Source organism: Rhipicephalus microplus, chromosome 4 (genome assembly GCF_043290135.1).
Source record: "Rhipicephalus microplus isolate Deutch F79 chromosome 4, USDA_Rmic, whole genome shotgun sequence".
Lineage (NCBI taxonomy): Eukaryota > Metazoa > Arthropoda > Arachnida > Ixodida > Ixodidae > Rhipicephalus > Rhipicephalus microplus.
In genome coordinates this window covers 31,553,864-31,573,538 of record NC_134703.1, presented here as the reverse complement: position 1 = coordinate 31,573,538, position 19,675 = coordinate 31,553,864, and the positions used below count along the sequence as shown (strand labels likewise).

General features: G+C 45.2%; 1 protein-coding gene across 2 annotated transcripts; it reads right to left on the bottom strand.

The window, feature by feature from the left end:
- Positions 1-7,128: 7,128 nt before the first annotated feature.
- LOC119171597 (beta-alanine transporter) lies at positions 7,129-19,471 on the bottom strand. 2 transcript variants are annotated; one of them, XM_075892459.1, is made up of 10 exons: positions 19,206-19,471; positions 17,678-18,100; positions 16,753-16,856; positions 15,667-15,821; positions 12,401-12,569; positions 11,697-11,823; positions 8,805-8,902; positions 8,247-8,458; positions 7,845-8,026; positions 7,129-7,748 (listed from the first exon to the last, which is right to left on the bottom strand). In XM_075892459.1, the coding sequence occupies exons 2-10, from the start codon at positions 18,071-18,073 to the stop codon at positions 7,488-7,490; spliced, it is 1,704 nt and encodes a 567-aa protein (XP_075748574.1). In that variant the 5' UTR covers positions 18,074-18,100; positions 19,206-19,471; the 3' UTR covers positions 7,129-7,487. The 2 variants fall into 2 exon arrangements, with proteins under 2 accessions (XP_075748574.1, XP_075748573.1); XM_075892458.1 differs by having other exon boundaries at positions 17,678-18,080; positions 19,206-19,470.
- Between the last annotated feature and the right edge of the window lie 204 nt (positions 19,472-19,675).

The window sequence follows — 19,675 nt, the reverse complement described above, 5'->3', positions numbered from 1 at the left end:
ATCAAGGGGCATGAGAATGAAGCAAACGCATGCAACGCTGGAATCTAATCTGGTACCGTGATACCGTTGGCTTTCATTCAAGTAACATGAACTAAATGCCCGAAATTTCGACTCTTCTACCGAGCCGAACGAGTTATGACCACTGCGTGCGTTTATTTATCCATTCTGAGAATATTCATCCGTGCTGGATCGCCTTAAGAGTCAATGTTGACGCGAACAGGTAGTCCATCTATTACAGACTACATAACGTAGTCCTCGTGTTCAGTACTTATCCCCTTTGCAGAAAAAAAAATGGTTTAGCCTAGCTCTGGAGCTAAAGACCCTTTACTGCGAGCAGTTCCCGCACCGCGCACCAGGGTCCTGCTCAGGTTCGTCACCAATGAACGCCTTGGTGAACCATCAGCCCTTAACAACCTCAGCAATAATAAAATTTAATAGCTGAGCAGCGTAATAGCTGAGCGGCTCAGCGGGCCCATATAAAATGGAGACGCCAACTGCACATGAGGGGAATGCTGGAACCACATTCGGCGCATGTGCAGTTGGCGTCACCACTTGCGTTTTACGGAGCGAGCCACTTGCCCGCTTATTTCGTCTCCTCAGCGAAGTGTGTGCGCAGCGAACGAGCGTTTTCCAAGCGAAGCGTCTGCTCGATTGACAGTTGACAAGATTTCACCGCTGCAGCAGGTGGTGTGGCAATGCGTTCCATTGAAACAAGCAGCATATCGCCAAGCTAAAAGTATTTCCTTTTGTCTTGCACTCCACTGCCCCCTCCGCTCCTACACGCTGGGTCCGCTGTCCCTGTTCTGTGCGGCCAAATGCGGAAGGTATTAAAGAAGATTTGTTCTGTTGTGAGTTGCAAGAACTGTGCCGCAGCGTTAAATGTGTGGGCTGATAGCGTGTGTGAGCTTCGAACGCCGCAGATCCCCAAGGAGTGCTCGTGACCATGACCATTATCCATACACGCCTTTTTAGCCGAATCACCAGGAATGAATTGACAATTACAACCAAGCACCTGATTTTCGGCAGAGAGAGCCAGGCTAGCATTGTCTGCAGCCTCAACACGTCGCCACCACTGGTGCAAAACATTACGAAATGTTCACCTATAAATCGGCGTGCAGGTCAACACTGCGTCCTGCGCACGAAAGCTCAGTTCACTTACTTGGGCAACGTCCCTCTTCGTGTCAGGAGACTGAACGTGCAAACACGAACGGGGCAACACTAGCGAAAACTGTGAGCTGGAATGACGCACAGGAGCGGACAGTTAAGGAGGCACGAAAGCTCATCTGCGCATGCCCTGGCAAGAGGCAAGGCATATCGAAAGGGCACGTGGTGGGTGTACGTGACAGACAGACTGTTCGGGCGCTTTATTTCTTTGAGAAAGTTGATCGATGTTTGGCTCACACATGCGATACCACTATTACGAATATCTCAGGCCACAACCGCAAGACGCGTTTCCTCATTCCCGTGCCTGTATAATACTGCGCATTCATCGAATTTAGGCGTGTATTTAAGTAAGTTTGTCGCTGTATTTTACGAAATGTACGTCAGTCCGCTTCTTGTCAGTTACCAGCTCATTCTTTTTCTGACCGGTGCCACATAAGCCATAGCGGGCTTATCGACAGTCGTATCGACATGGTATATACTTCGCGCTTTCTTTAGCTTGGGAGATACGCGATAAATGTAAAGACTGCGACTCGTTTGTTACTATTGCTTTCTGCAACCATGCTCGCACTTAACAAGATTGACTTCTTTAAACATTCAGCAGGAGTGGTCACGGCAAAGCGAAAATAACCTACATCTATAGAGGACGCATAACCTGCGCATCGAAGCTGGCACTCATTATCTGCTCACACGACTTGATGAGGGAACACTTGTGGCATGACGTGGCTATATACATATGGCCGTAAAAGTGGCCATATAGGTGGGGTGTAAAAAAGTTCCTTTTAGTTGCCGCTGCTTATGTACGGATCTGACCGGTCAATGTGTTAACAAAAAAAACAATAAAACAATGGTCCCTAACCCGAGTCTTCCCAAGTAATATGCGTATGCGTTTTCGAGAATGTGTGTACATGCCAAATCTTGACAAATGCGCAATTTTATACAGACGCAGGAATGAGGAAAGGTGCCTAATGGTTGAGGCTTTGCACACTGATAATAACGGTAGCACTTTAGCCAAATAAAACGCCCTAAACACTTATCTCGCACGTACACCACTATGCATGCCGTATCTCTTCATGCCTGGATTCGAATAGATAAGAGTGTTCGCCTGCTTTTTTTGACCATCTGCGTCATGTGTTGCCTTGGCGTCTCTCTCGTCTGTCCTAAGCCTTCGTGTGCGCGCCAGGCGGCGCACACATAAAGTCTGTTCGTGTTTGCGCACCCACTCGGGCAACACGAACACCTACATACCAACTAACTCACGTATTTCTTATAGGGAGGACAGGATAAAGTTCACGCAGCGCCATTCACCGCCCTAGCGGAAAGAGGGCAAAGCTCCGGTAGCTCAAACGAGCCGCGCTTGATGGGTTCTCCCATTGCGCGCACGGAAAAAGTGTTCCTTGGAGCGCTTATCTCGCATTTTGCACGCTATGAGCTGCGCTAATTCGTCATTCTGAAAAGCAGGCACACACGACTGCTCCATTGTGAGCTGCTAGAAAAGTTTAAACATGACGAATACCTAAAAACTGCTCGTCAAGTTCTACCGTTTCCAATGCAAGTGGTGCGAGAAGCAAATTCGCCAAGAGATGATTATGGCAGTTCGCCGATACATCGCAGTCAGGTTAATTTAAAAATCATTTGTCGTGCACAGTACTTCAAACTATTAATTAACTGAAAGAAATGCGATGGCCGCACTCATATTAAAACAAAGCCTGTTTGTAAACCGAAAAAAGAGCAAATAGATAACCGCTGTACATTTTGCGATTGGGCTCTGGCTTTCCGAGACAACCATTAGTATGCGAAAGCACTGGAGCTTGCTAGCTTAATACACCTAAAATACCGTACTGTGAGCCCTGCAAGTGTTTTATTCAGCTGATGGCTGTAGACTTTTCAGCGTCACTCAGTGTAAACAGATTTGTGCTGCGGGTTCACGCTGAGCGTTTATACCCACGGATCTTGCAAGCAACACCCACCGATAAGTTAGCATTATGAGGTGTTCTGATGCTAGGATCGAAGTAATGAGTTGGAGTCTCGTATACGCCAGCTGCATTTTCACGGGAGCGAAACGCAGTAACAGTGCGCTCGGGTTTTGGTGCAAGAATGATAGACAGGGTGTGTTGGTGTTGCATATTTCAATCATGCGGTGGTATGACTCTGAATGTAAACAGAAGTTACGCTCAGTGCATGTGCATCCTCTGTTCGTTGTCGTAATAACCGTATACACTCCAAATAGATTTAGGTGCACGTTAAAAAAAAACTCAGGTGGCCGGAATGAATCCGGTGTGTCAAACCACGGCGTGCCTTCTTATGATATGAAGCTTTTGGCACGTATTGTGTCCTTGCATGCGTCCGAGCCACGGGTGATATACAGCTGCTGCTATGAAAACAAGTTGAAAAAAAAAAGAACCAAGGCGGCAATAAAAAAAAGTTTCATCGGCAAAGCTCAGCGTAACATAAAACATGCTCGATTCTACTGGGTATTGTGCATATGACGAAGACCAAGCTAGCTGTCAAAACAACCGAAGCGACATTCGAATCAGTGAACACGCTGCGCGATAAGGCGTGGATATTATCCGAAATGAAACATGCGCTGCAAGAAACATACACGGTCAAAGTGGAGATAAAGTATTTTTTTTTTGTGCGCATCATTGTACTTTCAAGGAAGCTAGAGAAAATCAAAGGTGTCATCGAACTTACGATACGGTCTTGTTAACATCCGATGAAATGATTGATGTGTAGGGTTTAACGTCCCAAAACCACCATTTGATTATGAGAGACGCCGTAGTGGAGGGCTCCGGAAATTTCGATCACCTGGGGTTCTTTAACGTGCACCCAAATCTGAGCACACGGGCCTACAACATTTCCGCCTCCATCGGAAATGCAGCCGCCGCAGCCGGGATCCAAACCCGCGACCTGCGGGTCAGCAGCCGAGTACCTTAGCCACTAGACCACTGCGGCGGGGCAACATCCGATGAAATGCTCGGCAAAAGTGAAACTCTTACGAAACTGAGCACACCGCGTTGAAATGATGCCAGGGACTGAAAACGGCAGACGTAAGTTTAGCCCCTTCACAGTGACCTCCTAATAAATTGAAAGCCGCGTGACAAACTTGGCATTCCAGCAATAGAAATCCGAACGCTATTTAAAAATGCGCGCGAAAGCGCGGCGGTCGTTTGTCGGCAGCTCCGAGAAGACATGAATGCCCCAGCAAACGCGTGTTTTACCGGGAACATGCGTATAAAATATGCGCCGTCACCTTACTTTTAATGTCGTATAACGGCAGCTGTCCACTATCGACATTCACAAAGTACTCACTCAAAGACATCGTGTTTGACTTGCTTGGTCCCGCAAAGGTTGTCAATGCATCGCTCTCGGTTTTGATTAGATTCACCCCGTGCAAACGTTTTTACAATCTTTTTAAACCTTTGGAGCAAGTCACAGGTGACTCTGCACGTGGAGGGTGACCAGATAACAGCTCGTAAAGAGCGCGTGAACGTGCTGAGATTGTGGAGGCGGGAGTGGCGTACCGAGCGACCGGCTTTAGAAAGGCGGCAAATGGATGGATGAATGGATCGATGTGGCTGTACCCTTTAGATCGAGCGGTGGCTAACGCTACCTAGCAGTAAAACGCGCACGGCGCAGCGCCCCCTGGCCGAGGTTGGGAGGCCCGAGCCCCCTCTAGCACCATACCCGAGCGGCACTTATTTTAGCACCGAGTCCACCGCGGTGGTGTAGCGATGACCGTGCTCGGGTCCGGATACGAATGTCACGGGTTCGATCCTGGCTGTGGCGGCCGCATTTCGATGGGGGCGATGTGTGTTACGTGCTATCGGTGCACGTTAAAAAACACCACATGGTAGAAATTCCCTGAGTATACTCCACTGTGGTGTGCATCCTGGTTTTGGCACATTAAACCTTAGATATGATTTCGCAGCAGTGAAATCAGGCAACCAGCTTAATGCCCAGGTAAATGGGAGCAAGCGCACCATTGCAGAATCACTTGAAGCTTTTTTTGTCCAACTGTGAATGCTCTTTGATCTTCGCAGCCAGTAATCTTAAAGGTAGCCCCAACGATCATACAGATGTTAAATACTGTTGGCAAGGATGACGCCGAAGGAACTATCTCATTTATAATGATCAGGAAGAAGATTTTAAATTCCGTCTGGGCCATAGTCATGTGCGACATTATTTTACGCACCTACGTGAGATCCGTCGTGGTCTTATGGACCTGTGGTGACACACTGCGCATCGATCAGCGTCGCCTCCGCGTCGTCATCATCCCGGCCTGACACGGCTGCGTGCAGCGTCTCCAACAACGCACCGCACCGTCACCCGTGGCATGATCACAACAACAGGCTTGGAAGATTTGCTTTGGTACCCAGACGAGTGCAACAACAGGCTTTGAATATTTCTTTTGGTACCCAGACGAGTGCAACAGCAGACTTGGAAGATTTGCTTTGGTACCCAGACGAGTGCAACAACAGGCTTGGAAGATTTGCTTTGGTACCCAGACGAGTGCAACAACAGGCTTGGAAGATTTGCTTTGGTACCCAGACGAGTGCAGCGTCGGTATGTTTGCCCGCTGCTGTTATTAATCTATATAATGAACGAGCTTACGTTTTGATGTTGGTATTTGTGTTTGGTTGGTCACGACATCCTAGAGACCGTAAGGCGTTACACGTAATGTATGGACGGACAGGTTTGCTAGAATTGTACCCTAAGAATGCTTACGCATTGCCCCACATGCTCATTTCGTTTTATGCTTTATTGTTAACAGACCATTGCAATTGTTGATATTTCCTTGCGCAAACCGCGCCAGAATGTCCGGGAACATTCGAGATTATTTTAGGATCATCTGTTTGGCATCAGCGCGCAAACGCCAGCAGCTGAGTGGCTGAGTTTATTCTCGAACAAACGCGGCCACCAGCGATAACGCTGCGATGCCACAAATATCAATTACGACGCGCCTTGCCGAGAATCAGTTTATCGACGCCGTGTTCGCTGATATCAGCGCGCAGTACGCATTACTCGCCGTAGTTCGAGTTTCCGTTTCTCGGCCACAATTTCTGCCAAATAAAGAGTTTCATCTTGGACACACCGAATGCTGCCTTCGTCGACGTCACGACCAAGAGACAGTATTAATGCTGGCTTTTCAAGTCATTTCGAATGCATCAGTATGCAAAGCATGTCAATTCAGTGCAGCACCTTGAGTAGCTACTCCTTGAACGGATTGCCAGGCGTGAAGGCAAGCACCAGTCCCGGGTGGAGTTCAATTTCAGAATGTTGCCATGAAAGCACACCTCCTCCTATGTCATCGTTGCATATTTAACGATCTTCAACGAACTAGGGTTTCTCTGCAAGGAAACCAGGAACGTCCCTGGGGTGTAATCAGGGTGCTCAAACATGCTTTATGTATGATCGTGCGTTTGTTCGCATGCGTGCAAATCTGTATTTGCAAGCAAAATTTAAAAATTCTGAAAAGTTTTGACACCCCCCCCCCTTGTAGGCGCATGAATATAACAGCATGAAAGATATCTTCCACAGGAACACATTGTTTTTGTTGTCTGTCAGTTTCGACGTAAGCGTTTATTGCGTCATATTCTGAACTGGCGGGCACTCTGCCCGCACAAATCGAACTGACTCATTTCGGGAACTTGAGGGCATTGCTTCCATCACATAAATTGATTCACTATATATATAATGTCAGGCGAACATTAGTAAATGCATAGAAAAACATGTTAACTTGTCTCACAAATAGCCTATTTCTATCCCTTGATATTCGTTGACCCTGCCGTCCTGTGCTCTGGACGTTACGAATTTTCGCAACGTTTACGTACATCAACTGCTAACTGCTTTTAAAGAGACTACTACAGGTGGTAGACACTGAATTGCGAATAAGACGAGAGTTCGGCCTGACAGCGCCAGAATGTTGCGCCAGAATGGCCTCCATACGATTCAGACTAGACACCATGTTTTTGGAGGAAATATACGAAAGAAATCTTTTGTAGTGGACGTTGTGCTTCGAGTCCGCAAAAGATTTCTTATACTTTGTTTTCCCACACTTTGTTTTCATTTCAGTATATTAGTACTGACAAACGCTTTCATCACAGAATAATTAAAAACAGGCATGTTTGACTATTTTGTCCTTAACGGGCTTCAAGAACTGCTTCCAGGTCGTCTTGTATTTCTCGAAACTTTGTAGAAGCTGTGGTCGACGATCTGTGCCGTTGTGTAAGACCCCTGGAGGCGCCGTTACCTCTATAGTCGGGCGTCAAGCCTGGCTATAAGAGTACTTTTGCTTACACCGCCATGCGTCCTCACAAACGGTTCTAGTGTGGACTGACGCTGTCGATAGTAGCGGCTGACAAGGTGGACATGCTGCGGACCCGAGTTCCGGTTCCGCTCCGCTCCCGCTTCTTGCTCGCCAGGCACGGGAACCACGGCTTGGGTAGGTCTCGCATCGCCTCGCCCTCTTCCAGCGTTTCCGGCAGTCGCTGGTTGTTGGTCTCCGGCAGAGGCAGCGTGATGAGTGCCGACGCACAGGACAGCCCGCCCAGGATAAACAGAGGCAGGAACCGGCCGTAGAATGCCTGCGAAACAGCGAGCCACGGAAATCAGCGAAACGCTGCTCGTGCGCTCCGTTTCAACGTTCCGCTTGAAACAATCGAAGGACCAGATTAGCTCACCAGCTGAACGACTTGGGCGCTGAGAAACTTCCCAAGAGAGCCGAAGGCCTGTCGTATCGAGAGTGCTTGCGAGCGTATCTCGGTCGGGTAGATCTCGGCGGCGAATAGGTAGCCCACGTTGTAAGCAGTGGTAAGGGCGAACCGACCCACCATCAGGATGGCGAATATTGCCGCTGATTTGCCTGAAATACAACCCTATAGTCTTACATTTTTGTTTAAACAACGTTCGTTTACAACTACCTCGGCAAGGACATGTTTCATTTATCATTTACGTGTTATACCGATTCCTATGACGGCCAGGTCAAAAATGTTGTCTCTTTTTTTTTTTGGCATTCTTACTTTCACACATGCTTTTGCCGGCTTCACAATTTCATCAGTAGAAATAGACGTAACTAAGCTCACCGAAAAAGCCTGCTACGCCCACGTAGCAGACCGCAGCAAGGCCGTATGCGCACACCATGCTAGGCCGGCGGCCCCACCTGTCGGCTAGCGGAAGAGCTAGCCCCGTGGCCAATATGTCCATCGCGTTGGTCGTCGACGTCATCACAAATGGATCGTCGGTTGCCGTGGCAGCGTACAGCTGGCCAGCCGAGTATGTCAGGCACGACATCAACCTGCGCCCATGCACGACAAGTTTGCACCACATTTCGCCGCCAGCTCAGTGCTTCAGCAAACGGTTGTTTGAACAGCATCTGTACACGCTCTCGTGATGGAATGCCAAGAAGAAGCTAGTTGGCTTTCAAAGAGCGATCACACGGGACAGTAAGGAGGAAATTATTCTGTTAGCACGTCCACGTGATAAGATTTTATTCTCGTATAACCCCCCCCCCCCCCAACTTCATGTCTGTCGGTAAGACAGTGTACCGAGAAATTGTACATTGTAGCGACGATGATACGACTATTTTTAAACAGTATTTGCAAGTAATACTTTTTTGCTCATATTCGTGTTTTTACACTCACCAGAGAAAAAGTGTTATCATGAAACTCCTGCGGAGCGTAGGATACTTGAAAACGTCCGTTGTTGACGACTTCTTAGAAGCGTCCATCTTGGTTGGAATCTGCGGAATTGAAACACGTTTATGCCCCTCGATAAAACTGAAATGAACTGAGACTGCACACGAAGCATCCAAATTTCTCGGCTCATCAATACTTCGTGGTGTATACCGAATCTATACCAATATTTTTCTCAAATGGTACCTTGTGCGTTGATTGAAAGCTCTCCAGCATGCATGTACCGGAATGAATTCATCAGTTTTAACCTTGCATTGAAACTGTCCGAAACGTTTCAAACCTAGGCAAGAAATTTTGGCGTCCATGGTTTTTATAGTTTCATGTGTAACGTATATGTGGCACTCCTGACGTTGTTTTAAAATCAATGGCTGTATGAAAATCTCACAGAATTGCAATCTCACAAAGGTAAACCTAATTGGTTTTAGAATTCCGTGAAACTTTGTGCAGAGCGTTGTTTATGTAGCGAAAAATAATGTAAGTATAGAGACGTTGAAAGTTCTACAGCTGGTTTACGACACATGTCATAATGACAACCAGTCAAGCGGAATGGGCTCAAGCGTCTCTTGTGTGTTCAACCATGCATGGCCTCCGTGACATTCCGGCTAAGCGCCGTTGCCAGAGCTATTGGCATGACTGTGCTCAAGATTACAATTGCTGGGATAACGCCATTGAAGCACATGTTGTAGTCAATTTCGCAATCAATTCATGCGTGATCGCTAATTCTGAATAGTTAATGCTCCTGCGTCACAATTCATACCAAATCCTAGGAAATGGCACAAGCCATTCATCAGACATTCGTGTTCTAATATCAATGACGGCCGAACTAGCAGGATGCGGAGCGCTTTCAATGGCCCTCTTCCGATTTTGATTTAAGGCCGCAACAGCTTTCCCCGAGGCCGAGCCACGCAACAAAATCCCTTTTCTTCGGTGTAATGCTAATGTCTCATTTAATTTTGGAAGTTGGAAACACGCTTTAGTTGCCAAACTTTTCCCCCCACATACGTGAGCGGCTGCGACGGCAGCAAATATTGACAACTCGATTCCAATCGAGGAAACAAGAAAGTAGCTGAAATGTAGCAAAGTTTTCTTGTTTTTTGCCGACACCGGCCCATAAAAGTGGCCCAATTCGCGCAATGTAACCAAACCTGGCAACTCTGATTTAAATTAGTTCGAATAGAAAAAATTACGAACACTTAGAAGAATTAATTTTAGTATATTCAACATGACTTGAACTGGTCCATGCATGTTGACAGTGTTTGCAATGAAGCCATGCGTAAACTTTGGTCGTTACGACGAAAACTTCACGATGCCACCCCGGAAGCTAAAACAATGGCGTATAAAATGGCTATTCTTCCAGTACTGACCTACGCAAGTCATCTACGGGAACCATACACCAAAACAAATGCACTAAAATGTGAGCGTATACAAAACAAAGCCTTATGGTTCATCTTCCACTCCTATTCCAGAACTCAGTCTATTAGTGAGCTCAGAGACAGAGCCAGTTTAATGACTGTGAAACGAAAAATGCAACATAATCGACTGATATTCTTTTTTGACATACTCAATGGAGACTACAAGGTTCACCTAAAGGAACACATCGCACTACAGCCATTTACCACATCCAGAACAAAACACTCGAGACATATCACACCACTTAGCTACAGAACAGATTTATTTAAGTATTCGTTTTTGGTTCGGAGAATCGATGACTGGAATCAATTACCTCAATAGATAGTCGAACATTGCGATTTACAAAGGTTCGAAAAGGCTTTGTCAGAATATTTGTAACCAAATTGCTTGTTCCTTGTTGGTTGAATATGTTCAATGTACTATATCAATATGTTCAATATGTACTATATCACTTCAAATCTTTTTTCTCTTTTTTGACGTGTACGAGATGTATTCGAACATGTTTCTTTTATCCGTGACCTATGCGAGATGTATTCTGATATAGTTTTGCGTTTTTGTTTTGTTATTTCCATATAGTGTGCGTCTTGAGCGTACAGTGTGAAACTTGTTTCCACATATGTTCTTTGTATATACATGTCAGATATGTAACCGCAACTCCTGTTTTGGCCCTTGGGCTGACAGTATGAATAAATAAAATAAATAAATAAAAAATAAAATAATATGGGGTTAACTACCCATAACTATGATTAAGAGATTCCATATAGTATGTGTCTGCCCGTTGTGCTTTTGGAAAGGGCGCTCTATAATATGTGTCTCTATCGATTGCTCCAGCGTGTTGTGGAGACCCATATCGAGTAATTTACTCGTGCTCATGTTCATCGGCATAGTGGGGGGCTCCGGAACTTCCCGCCACCTGGCATTCCTAAATGTGCACCTATGTACACGAACCTCGAGCATTTCCGCTTCCATCGAGATCGCGGCCGGGATCGGATCACGCGACCTGCAGGTGAGCAGTCGAGCACCATAACAGACCACTGTGCCTCCGTGGAACAATATGTAACTATAAAGCTTACGAAAGAGCAAAAGCTGAGAAGCTTCTCAGCGTCGCGCAATGCTCTCGAGTACCAAGCTCCTCTCAGTCTTTCGCTAAGCTTCTGTGATTCATTTAATGAAAACGAACCGTTCGGACTGCATGGTTTTCTGCAAATTAAACAATGTCAGTTGATCGGAATTCCAGATAGTTGACGCGTCACTGAATTTTCGGCCCATTATGGTTGCACACGGGCAAGTGTGACAGGGCGTGTTTCGTGGCCCGTTTTCACGAAAACAAGCGAAGGTTTTGGGGAAACTAGAGTGAAACTAGAGTTCCTCGGACATTCGAATGCAGGTCATGTAACAACAGCTGTCAACCTATCACGAAAAACGGCTCACCTGAAGAGAGTCAAGTGCCGAACTTTCCACTTTCTTGCCATTGACACGAGAGACACGGAGCAGGATTTTTTTCGCCCTCTCCTTCCTTCCTTTGGATAGCAGCCACCTAGTGGACTCTGGTATGAAACTTTGAGAAGTAGGAAAACACAGTTGTGTAATCAGTGACACAGGACTGAAATCACTTTCACCACAACTTCCATATCTATCCCATTCGGGTCAATGCGCTATCGACGCACTAAGCCACGGTCCCGAAATTTCGCCTTCTGAAAATAATGTATTTATCGGAGCGGATAGTGGTGCTTGTCGTAACCAAGAAAAATGCACAGAACCAAGTGCGTCAAAAACATCACCGAATAAACGCTGTATCTAGAGGCGTGGCCTACCGTTTAGACCTGCCGATATAATAGGGCAGATCGGAAAAGTACTCCTGAATGAAGTCGCTAATGAGCATTATGTTTTTAATCAATATTAAGGGTCAGTTATTCATCAAGTTTTTCGGCAGGCGATGAAGATTAGACAAGAAAAAGGGGCCCGCAATTGCAAATTTAAAAAAAAAATGTCGTGGCCACAACATGTCTTCCTTAGCCAACGAGAAAGGCGCACTATAAAATTATCAGATTACTCCATCCCACCGAATCACCATACATGCCCTCACCACGTTTCTCCCCGACTGAAGCTATCCGTAGAATCTAAAATATGTTTACATGGAAACAACAGGTCCTACGAGGCAGGGCAGCACGATGACAGCGTTGAGAAGCCGCCAGTGGGCAAGCCCGTAAGCCACCCATGGCATGCAAACTCCGAGCAGAGGGTAGGCGAACCGGAAAGCGCTCAGAACCAGCATCCGCTTTTGTGCTGGCACGTACTCCAACGCTGCAAAAGAAAACACGCATTCATCTTTCCATCACCACTACACACGACGTTCGATACAAAGAAAACGTCCCTCAACGGTTAATATATCTGGCATTGCCACGATTATGGATAAATAACCTTTTTTTATAGTCCTGGAAACAACTGCACAAATAGTCATGAACCACCTCTGAGGCTTCATGTAAAACACATTCTGTGGAAAGCAGCCACTGCTGTGAACAGCTCAGCGAAATCTCGCAGCTAAGCGCGGCAAGCAGAGTTTACAAGCGGAGCACAAACTCACCGCTTTATTAGGCCCCCCTCTTTTCGTACAGAAACGTGTGCTCACTCTCTACCAATAAGCTCGCGCCTGTTGCTTGAAATCACACAACAGGTTGCATGCTAGTGGCTAACAGCCTTGATAAATCGGCTAAAAGCTACTGGATCATACGCGCTTTCAGTCTCTCATTTCCCGTACGTCTCGGCAATGCAGCCACCTTCCCAGCTCAAATGTAACAACCATCCCTGATAACACACTATTCCTCAGGGCATCAGCAAACTTTCTATAGCTGTGCGTAAAGTTCTATCACTGAAAATTATTACAGGTGTCTGCTTCTTTTTTTCATGACTTTAACTCACTACACTCATTTTGATTGCCTTATTTCTTGTGAACACTCACATGTTCAACGCCATTCAGCAACCACTAACATGCGCAACGCCATTTGGCCCGGATGGCATTAGAAACAAATATTTTGGACCTGAGAGTGTCCCAAACAAAAAATGACAATATATCCACGGGGGGAATGATGGAAAGTGGGGCGAAGCTGGGTCCGCACGCCCCTGCCGCACCCATTAGGCCTCCCGTGCTCGTACTGCAGGGTTCTCGCAGCGCCGGGTCACTTTTCTTTGAGCGCGAGCGGCCGCCGCCCTGCGCGCACGCCGCTCGGCAGCCTTGTCTATCCGCCAACCCTCTGAACGCGCGTGCGCCAACACGGTGCTTTTACTGTACTATAGAGCGCCTCCTGGCGCACGGCGCCGCCGCCGAAGAACACGAAATCGCAGTGGCGCGATCGTCTCTCTCTCTTTCCGTACTTGTGACGTGAATCCTTTTTTCATAAAACTCACCATTTATTATTATGGATGGATGGATGCTATGAGCGTCCCCTTTATAACGGGGTGGTGACAAGTATGCCACCAGGCTCGACAAAAAAAAAAACCTTTTTTTCTTTTTATGTTGGCCTAATGCCTCTACTTCGATAAATTCTATCTTAATGGAAAAAAAGGTAAATTTTCAGCTTAAGTTCTCTGCCATTTACGGCACACTGTCCATATTTTATTTTTCCAATATTTATTTTTGTCCTTTCTCTCTAATTTTCTGCCACCAATACTCTAACCGTCTCTTACTTATTTCAATTGCGGGTGTGTTCAGCTTTCCATTGTTGTCCCTAAAACCCAAGGCTTCCTGTAGGCTCGTGCCCAAACGTACACCTGGGTGGATATCTCCACATTCAATCAGAACATGCTCCGCCGTTTCCTTATCTTTCCCGCAGCATGTGCATTGTTCTTCTTCTTTACTGAATCTTGCTTTATAACTACGCGTTCTAAGGCAACCCGATCTCGCTTCAAACAGTAAAGCGCTTCCCCTTGAATTATCGTAAAATGCCTCCCTCCTTATTTTATTTTTGCCCTTTCGGTAGTTACTCAAAGCCGGTTTTTTCTCCATAGCTGCCATCCAGTAAATCCTCTCCGCCTCCCTGACTTTTCCCTTAACGCTCTTTGTTGACATATGGCTCACAATACCAGCCGTATATTTACTAGTGAGTCTTCTAGTTCTTTTTCTCCACTGTGTGTCCACGCTCTTCCTATACAAATAACGGAACACCTTCTCTGCCCATCTACTCTCCTTCATATTTCTTAGCCTTTCTTCGAACCTTATTTTGCTCTGCGCTTCCCTCGCCTCAAAACCTGCCCACCCCATATCGCCCTTTACAGCCTCGTTTGTCGTCTTCCCGTGAGCACCCAACGCTCACGGGAAGCACCCAACGCTCACGGGAATTATTGTTTGCTACAAAACGCCCTCTAGTGTGGGACGATTTTGCATTTCTCGGCGTATATGCATTCGTTCTATAGTACCAGGAGCGCCATCTATGGTCGGATTGGAGAGACTGCGAGCGGTGGTTACAAACAATAACGGGACTATCGGGTGACGCCATAAGGAGCTTCGCTCCTAAAAAACTTAATCAATCAATTCTTCCTCTTAAATGACTTACAATCGTTCAATTCGGTCTCTTTCAGAGACGTCACTAATTGTTCAGTAATATGTCTAGTCATGACGAACATGGAGTTCACGTGGACTTCCGTAAACCTAATTCGCAAAGCTTCCTTTTTTTTCCTCGATAATTTTGTTGTACCATAAAAAAAAAAAACATTCGCTAAGAACTTCTTTAGCATGACGATTGGTCTCCATTCGATCTTACGAACTGTACTGAACGATATCTTTCATAATTTTTTTTGGTTGACACTTTACTGAGCGAAATTTCAAGGTGTCATTAACCATAGGTGACTTTACCTATGACAAAGCATTACTTACTCATTGATCGTGCAATACTCGTGTTAATTCTAAGTTGATTTGGGGCACGTTAGAACACCAAAAGTGATGTTTCAAGCATACAAAAAAGTTTGTTGCGGAATCAACGTTGCATAAAGTTTTCTGAAAACTCACTATGTGGAGACATTAGGTCTCTCCGGACACAATTTGAACAGTTTTTGGTGGTAAATGATTGCACAGAGACTGTAGATGCCGTCAAAAGTTGTGGCGTCACGGTAAGCTGTTGTGAGAACTTGGAGGTGTTTTACCATGACGAGTTTTTTTTTTTTTTTCACTTAATGAGCGTCTTGCTGTGAACGTGTATTTAGCTGGTACAATAAAAAAGGAAAAGTTTTTTTTTTCTTCCTTCAGTAAATTACAAGAGCTAGCACGCGCATGCGCCACCTGGTTGCCTTTTGACACCTTTGTAATCAAAACAGCAGTAGCTATACAATATAAGCGATTGCGTCGGGCCACACTTGGCCCCTGGTTTAATGAACAAAATCTTTTTTTAATGCGAAGTACAAGACTTACCCAACACGAAAGGGATAATGCTGATGGATAGAATGACACCTCCTTCAATAATCCTCGTGACCAGGAATACATAGAAGTCCTGCGTGAAGTAGGTGACCACAGCGCCCGCTCCTGCCAGGACGTAGATTGCAATCATCACGGGGACCCGGCCGATTCTGCCAGAAGATCGATTCACAATGTGCGTTGACTCAATAATCGCGTTGACTTAATTCTTTGTAAAACAAGAAGTTTGGTATCAGAGATAATAGCTAATAAAAGGCGGGCCTCGTGTTCAGTTATCTACTTAAGGACCATCAGCCTATTTCATGGAAATGAACTTTCAAATTGAACCTTACACAAAAGTAAACAGCGTCGTATACTTCAGCTTTAACCAACCATCATGGCACTGCTGTATTATTATTATTATTATTATTATTATTATTATTATTATTATTATTATTATTATTATTATTATTATTATTATTATTATTATTATTATTATTATTATTATTATTTACACTCGTAACTACTTATGGTTAACCTATGACCTAGCTGATCACTTCGCATGTTTTTCGTGTGCTTTTCTATGAAATTCACGCGGGCGCACGCACGAATACCAAGCTGGCATGAGCCATCATTACGACAACCATCTTTTCGTGCTCTTAGCGTCATACACATCACTACCACATTTCTGTGCTTTCTAGAGCGGAACATGAGTTGCACTTCATATTCATTGCGATTACTACTCATATGCTTTTTTTATCGACATCGCAATCACAATCACATTGTCACCCGGCTTCAGCCTCTCCACAAATCACGACATCAAACAATCACTGGTGTCAGTAATTGAGCCATTTTACAGAATAAAGCTAAAGTCATAACAATACTTAAGATAAACTGCTGGGTCTTTACGTGACAAAACAGCGATATGGTTATGAGGAACGCCTAAGTGATATACTCCAAATTAATTTCGCCCACCCGGGGTCCCCCCCAAATGAATCTAAATTTAAGTGCTGGTGTGTTCTTTATGTTTCATCCTCATGAAAATACGACCACCGTGGCCGGAAAGATAGCATCGCGATGACAGCCACTGAGATTCACACTTGCTTGTCACTTATGGCGCCGATCCCAATCACCCCAATGGACATGGCGCCAAAGAAGAGGGAGTTTGCGAGGTACGCCTTCCAGGTATGGCCACAAACCCAATCCATCTGAAAAAAAAATAGAAAAACATTGTTCTGGTGAACGATTTTTCCCGAAATTTTCACGAAGGGGATTACAATTGTCCCCGAAATTCTGATGGATGTTGGTCTTTTCCAGAAATAAACAATAAAAATAGGTGCTTTTTTTTCTAAAATAGAAAATTCCTTTAGCAAGTGCAACACTCTCTCCCCCAAATCACCCCAAAAATTATAATTGCAGGGTTTTTTTTTTGTTTATATTTTCTAATTGAAAAGGTACTGATACTCGTTTGTTTACCAACGAAGAACCAAATTTATGGAGCAGCTTTGTAAGGGTCGTAAACAAGCTTGCGTGATATTCTTGGTTATATTGTCTAAGAATGTTTATTTCATTTTATTTTTGAAATGTTTCATTTAATCATTGCACGCAGATAACAAACACTTTCACGTTTGCTCGCGCCCATTCTTCGCAGAGTATTATATTTCAGTATAATGTGCTAGGAAAGCGAGATTTCATATTTTGTTGTTTTCTCACAGAGAAAGAAGGAGAGAAAGGCAAAGTAAAGGCACAGGAAGATTGCACACAGTTCGTCACCTTACAAAGGAAGAAGGAGAAGGGGCAGGAAAAGAGGAAGAAAGAAGAAAAGTAAGAACAGCGCACACAACACACATATTGATGCTGTGCCCAAAGTTCATGTGCAGTGGCTGCGTCTCGGCTTGAGCTTAGCGCCAAGTGGTAAACATGTTCTAACTTAACCTCAACTCTATCGCATAAGCTTGTGAAATAATTTTTAATACTGCATCGATGTAGGTGGATTCAACAAAGCAAGCAAACAAATAGAGATACATACATCGGACACGATGGTCGGGTAAATGACGGAGTGGTCATAATGCCAGCCGGACTGGCAGGGCACAACGGGTAGGTTATCCGTTGAAGGCAAGCTCTTATTCGTCCAATCCCTCCAGGGCCCGAGTTCCGTCAAGTTGAAGTCGTACATGGTGCACATGCTCCACTTGCCGTTCGATTCGCGAGGCACGCCCAAGTCGCGAGCTTCCTCCCGCGTCAGGTTGAACAGGTCTTCGAGTTCGGGCTGGCGGCACCAGTGCGGCGGCTCGAGCAGCGTGAATATGTGAGCGAACAGCGGTATCACTCGCATGGGAGCCACGAACACCACCAGGTACACGATGAGAAGCCATTGGAAGACGCCGAACTCGCCCACCAGATGCAGAGCCTCTTCGAACTGCATATCCTAGCTGTGACGGAGATACGATGACTGAAAAGTTTATCGTGAGGCTTCCACATGCGTTCTCCGTATAACCTAATGGTACTTTTTTTCACTACGTTGTTACCTGCAGTACCACAAACAAAACCTTACACCTCAGGAAAAGAGTAATGTCCCAAAGTTCTAACACCAACTAGCTCTAACAACATTTTTTTTAGTTATGCATATGCATAACGTCTAACACCTTAAAGAAAGTATTAAGTTAGCTCCAAAAATTAAGTTGAAGTACAGCGTCCCTGACATCATCCTTATACCCAACAACTCAGTTTCCACTCCACCATCTGTAATCATGTCTAAAATAGACGTTAGCCGTCAGATCAGCAAATGCATCGGTACTAAAATATGGAACAATGTAAATAATGAGGCCGTTATATAACAGCTGCATTTTACCTGTGCGCTCCCTCACGGCAAATACAGATGCCACGAGAAGAGTACCACTTGATGTGAGTACGACGCAGCGAGCGATGGCGCAGAAAATGACAGGCGAACGGTGAAGAGCCCCTTAAGTCAGACATTAAGTCTGTTTAGACTGACAAAATATTCTTTCGGAACTCTATCGTCACTGATTTCGCCGCTATGTGCGTCCGCGTCACGCCTACGCAGATACAAGACGACAGTCGACGCTGATATATTCATAAAGTTTAAAGGAAATATATCTCGGCGCACATTTCCGTCAATTAATAGGAGTTCAACAAAAAGAAATCAAGACTACACGCTCAAAGAAGTGAAAACAAATTACTCTTTCTCGCGAGCCCCGACTTGCAACATACGTTTTTTTTTTTTTTAACTACACCAAAACTCTCGAATGAGAAGAGTAGTGACTTCCAACGGAGAGTTCATCTGCATTTTTAAAGAGAGTTATGGGTGCGGCAAGTCAAGACTTAGCGAAAAGAGTGATAAATCTTCTTTTTTTATTCATATAGCTCCCTTCATCCACACGCTGCTTCGAAAAGAGGATTCGATTAAGCTTTCACTGGCACGTATTGCCTACCAACGCAGACCGAACACAAGCTTTTCGTTAAACTTCTGTAAGAATCACTGTCATGGTCTGACACATTCATTATAGCATCAATATCAAGAACTAATGGAACCTTACCTGAATAATTTCAAGGGTGAAAAGCTTGAACTTGTCGCTTTTTGTTTGCTTGCTTTCTTTCTTCGTTGGTGTTGTTTCCTTCAGACTAGTTCTCTATCTTCTCCTGCTAACCGTCGGAAGGTCTACGCAAGTGACAAAATGTTGTTCCGATGGAGGTGCTTTGGAAAAGCCCCGGTGCAATGCAGTGTACGTTGTTATCGCGGCTACAGCAGCAAACACATCGCCTTTCTTTCTCAGCGGTCCCGCCGAAATAATGACACTCCTTGCGCTGAGTATATGACAACGTCCGCTCTCAACGCCATATTACTTTACTACCCTTATCTTGAAACGTGATTACGGCTGAAGCGTGCCTGCTTTAGGGCTCTTATCAAGCCGTGATCAAGCACCTTATATTTCAGTGGTGAGCCTGTGCTACTGACACGCAAAAATTCATTAGCTGGCGAGAGAGGTCTGCGTGTAAAGCTGAATAC

What these genes read in the sequence shown, in the direction of transcription:
- LOC119171597 (XM_075892459.1), bottom strand. Translation starts at nt 18,073, where the DNA reads ATGCAGTTCGAAGAGGCTCTGCATCTGGTGGGCGAGTTCGGCGTCTTC. An exon ending in GTAGGACCTGTTGTTTCCAT is followed by an intron (nt 11,824 to 12,400) that starts GTAAACATATTT and finishes TACTTCTCAAAG; the next exon opens with TTTCATACCAGAGTCCACTA. An exon ending in CGGCACTTGACTCTCTTCAG is followed by an intron (nt 8,903 to 11,696) that starts GTGAGCCGTTTT and finishes TCAATTCCGCAG; the next exon opens with ATTCCAACCAAGATGGACGC.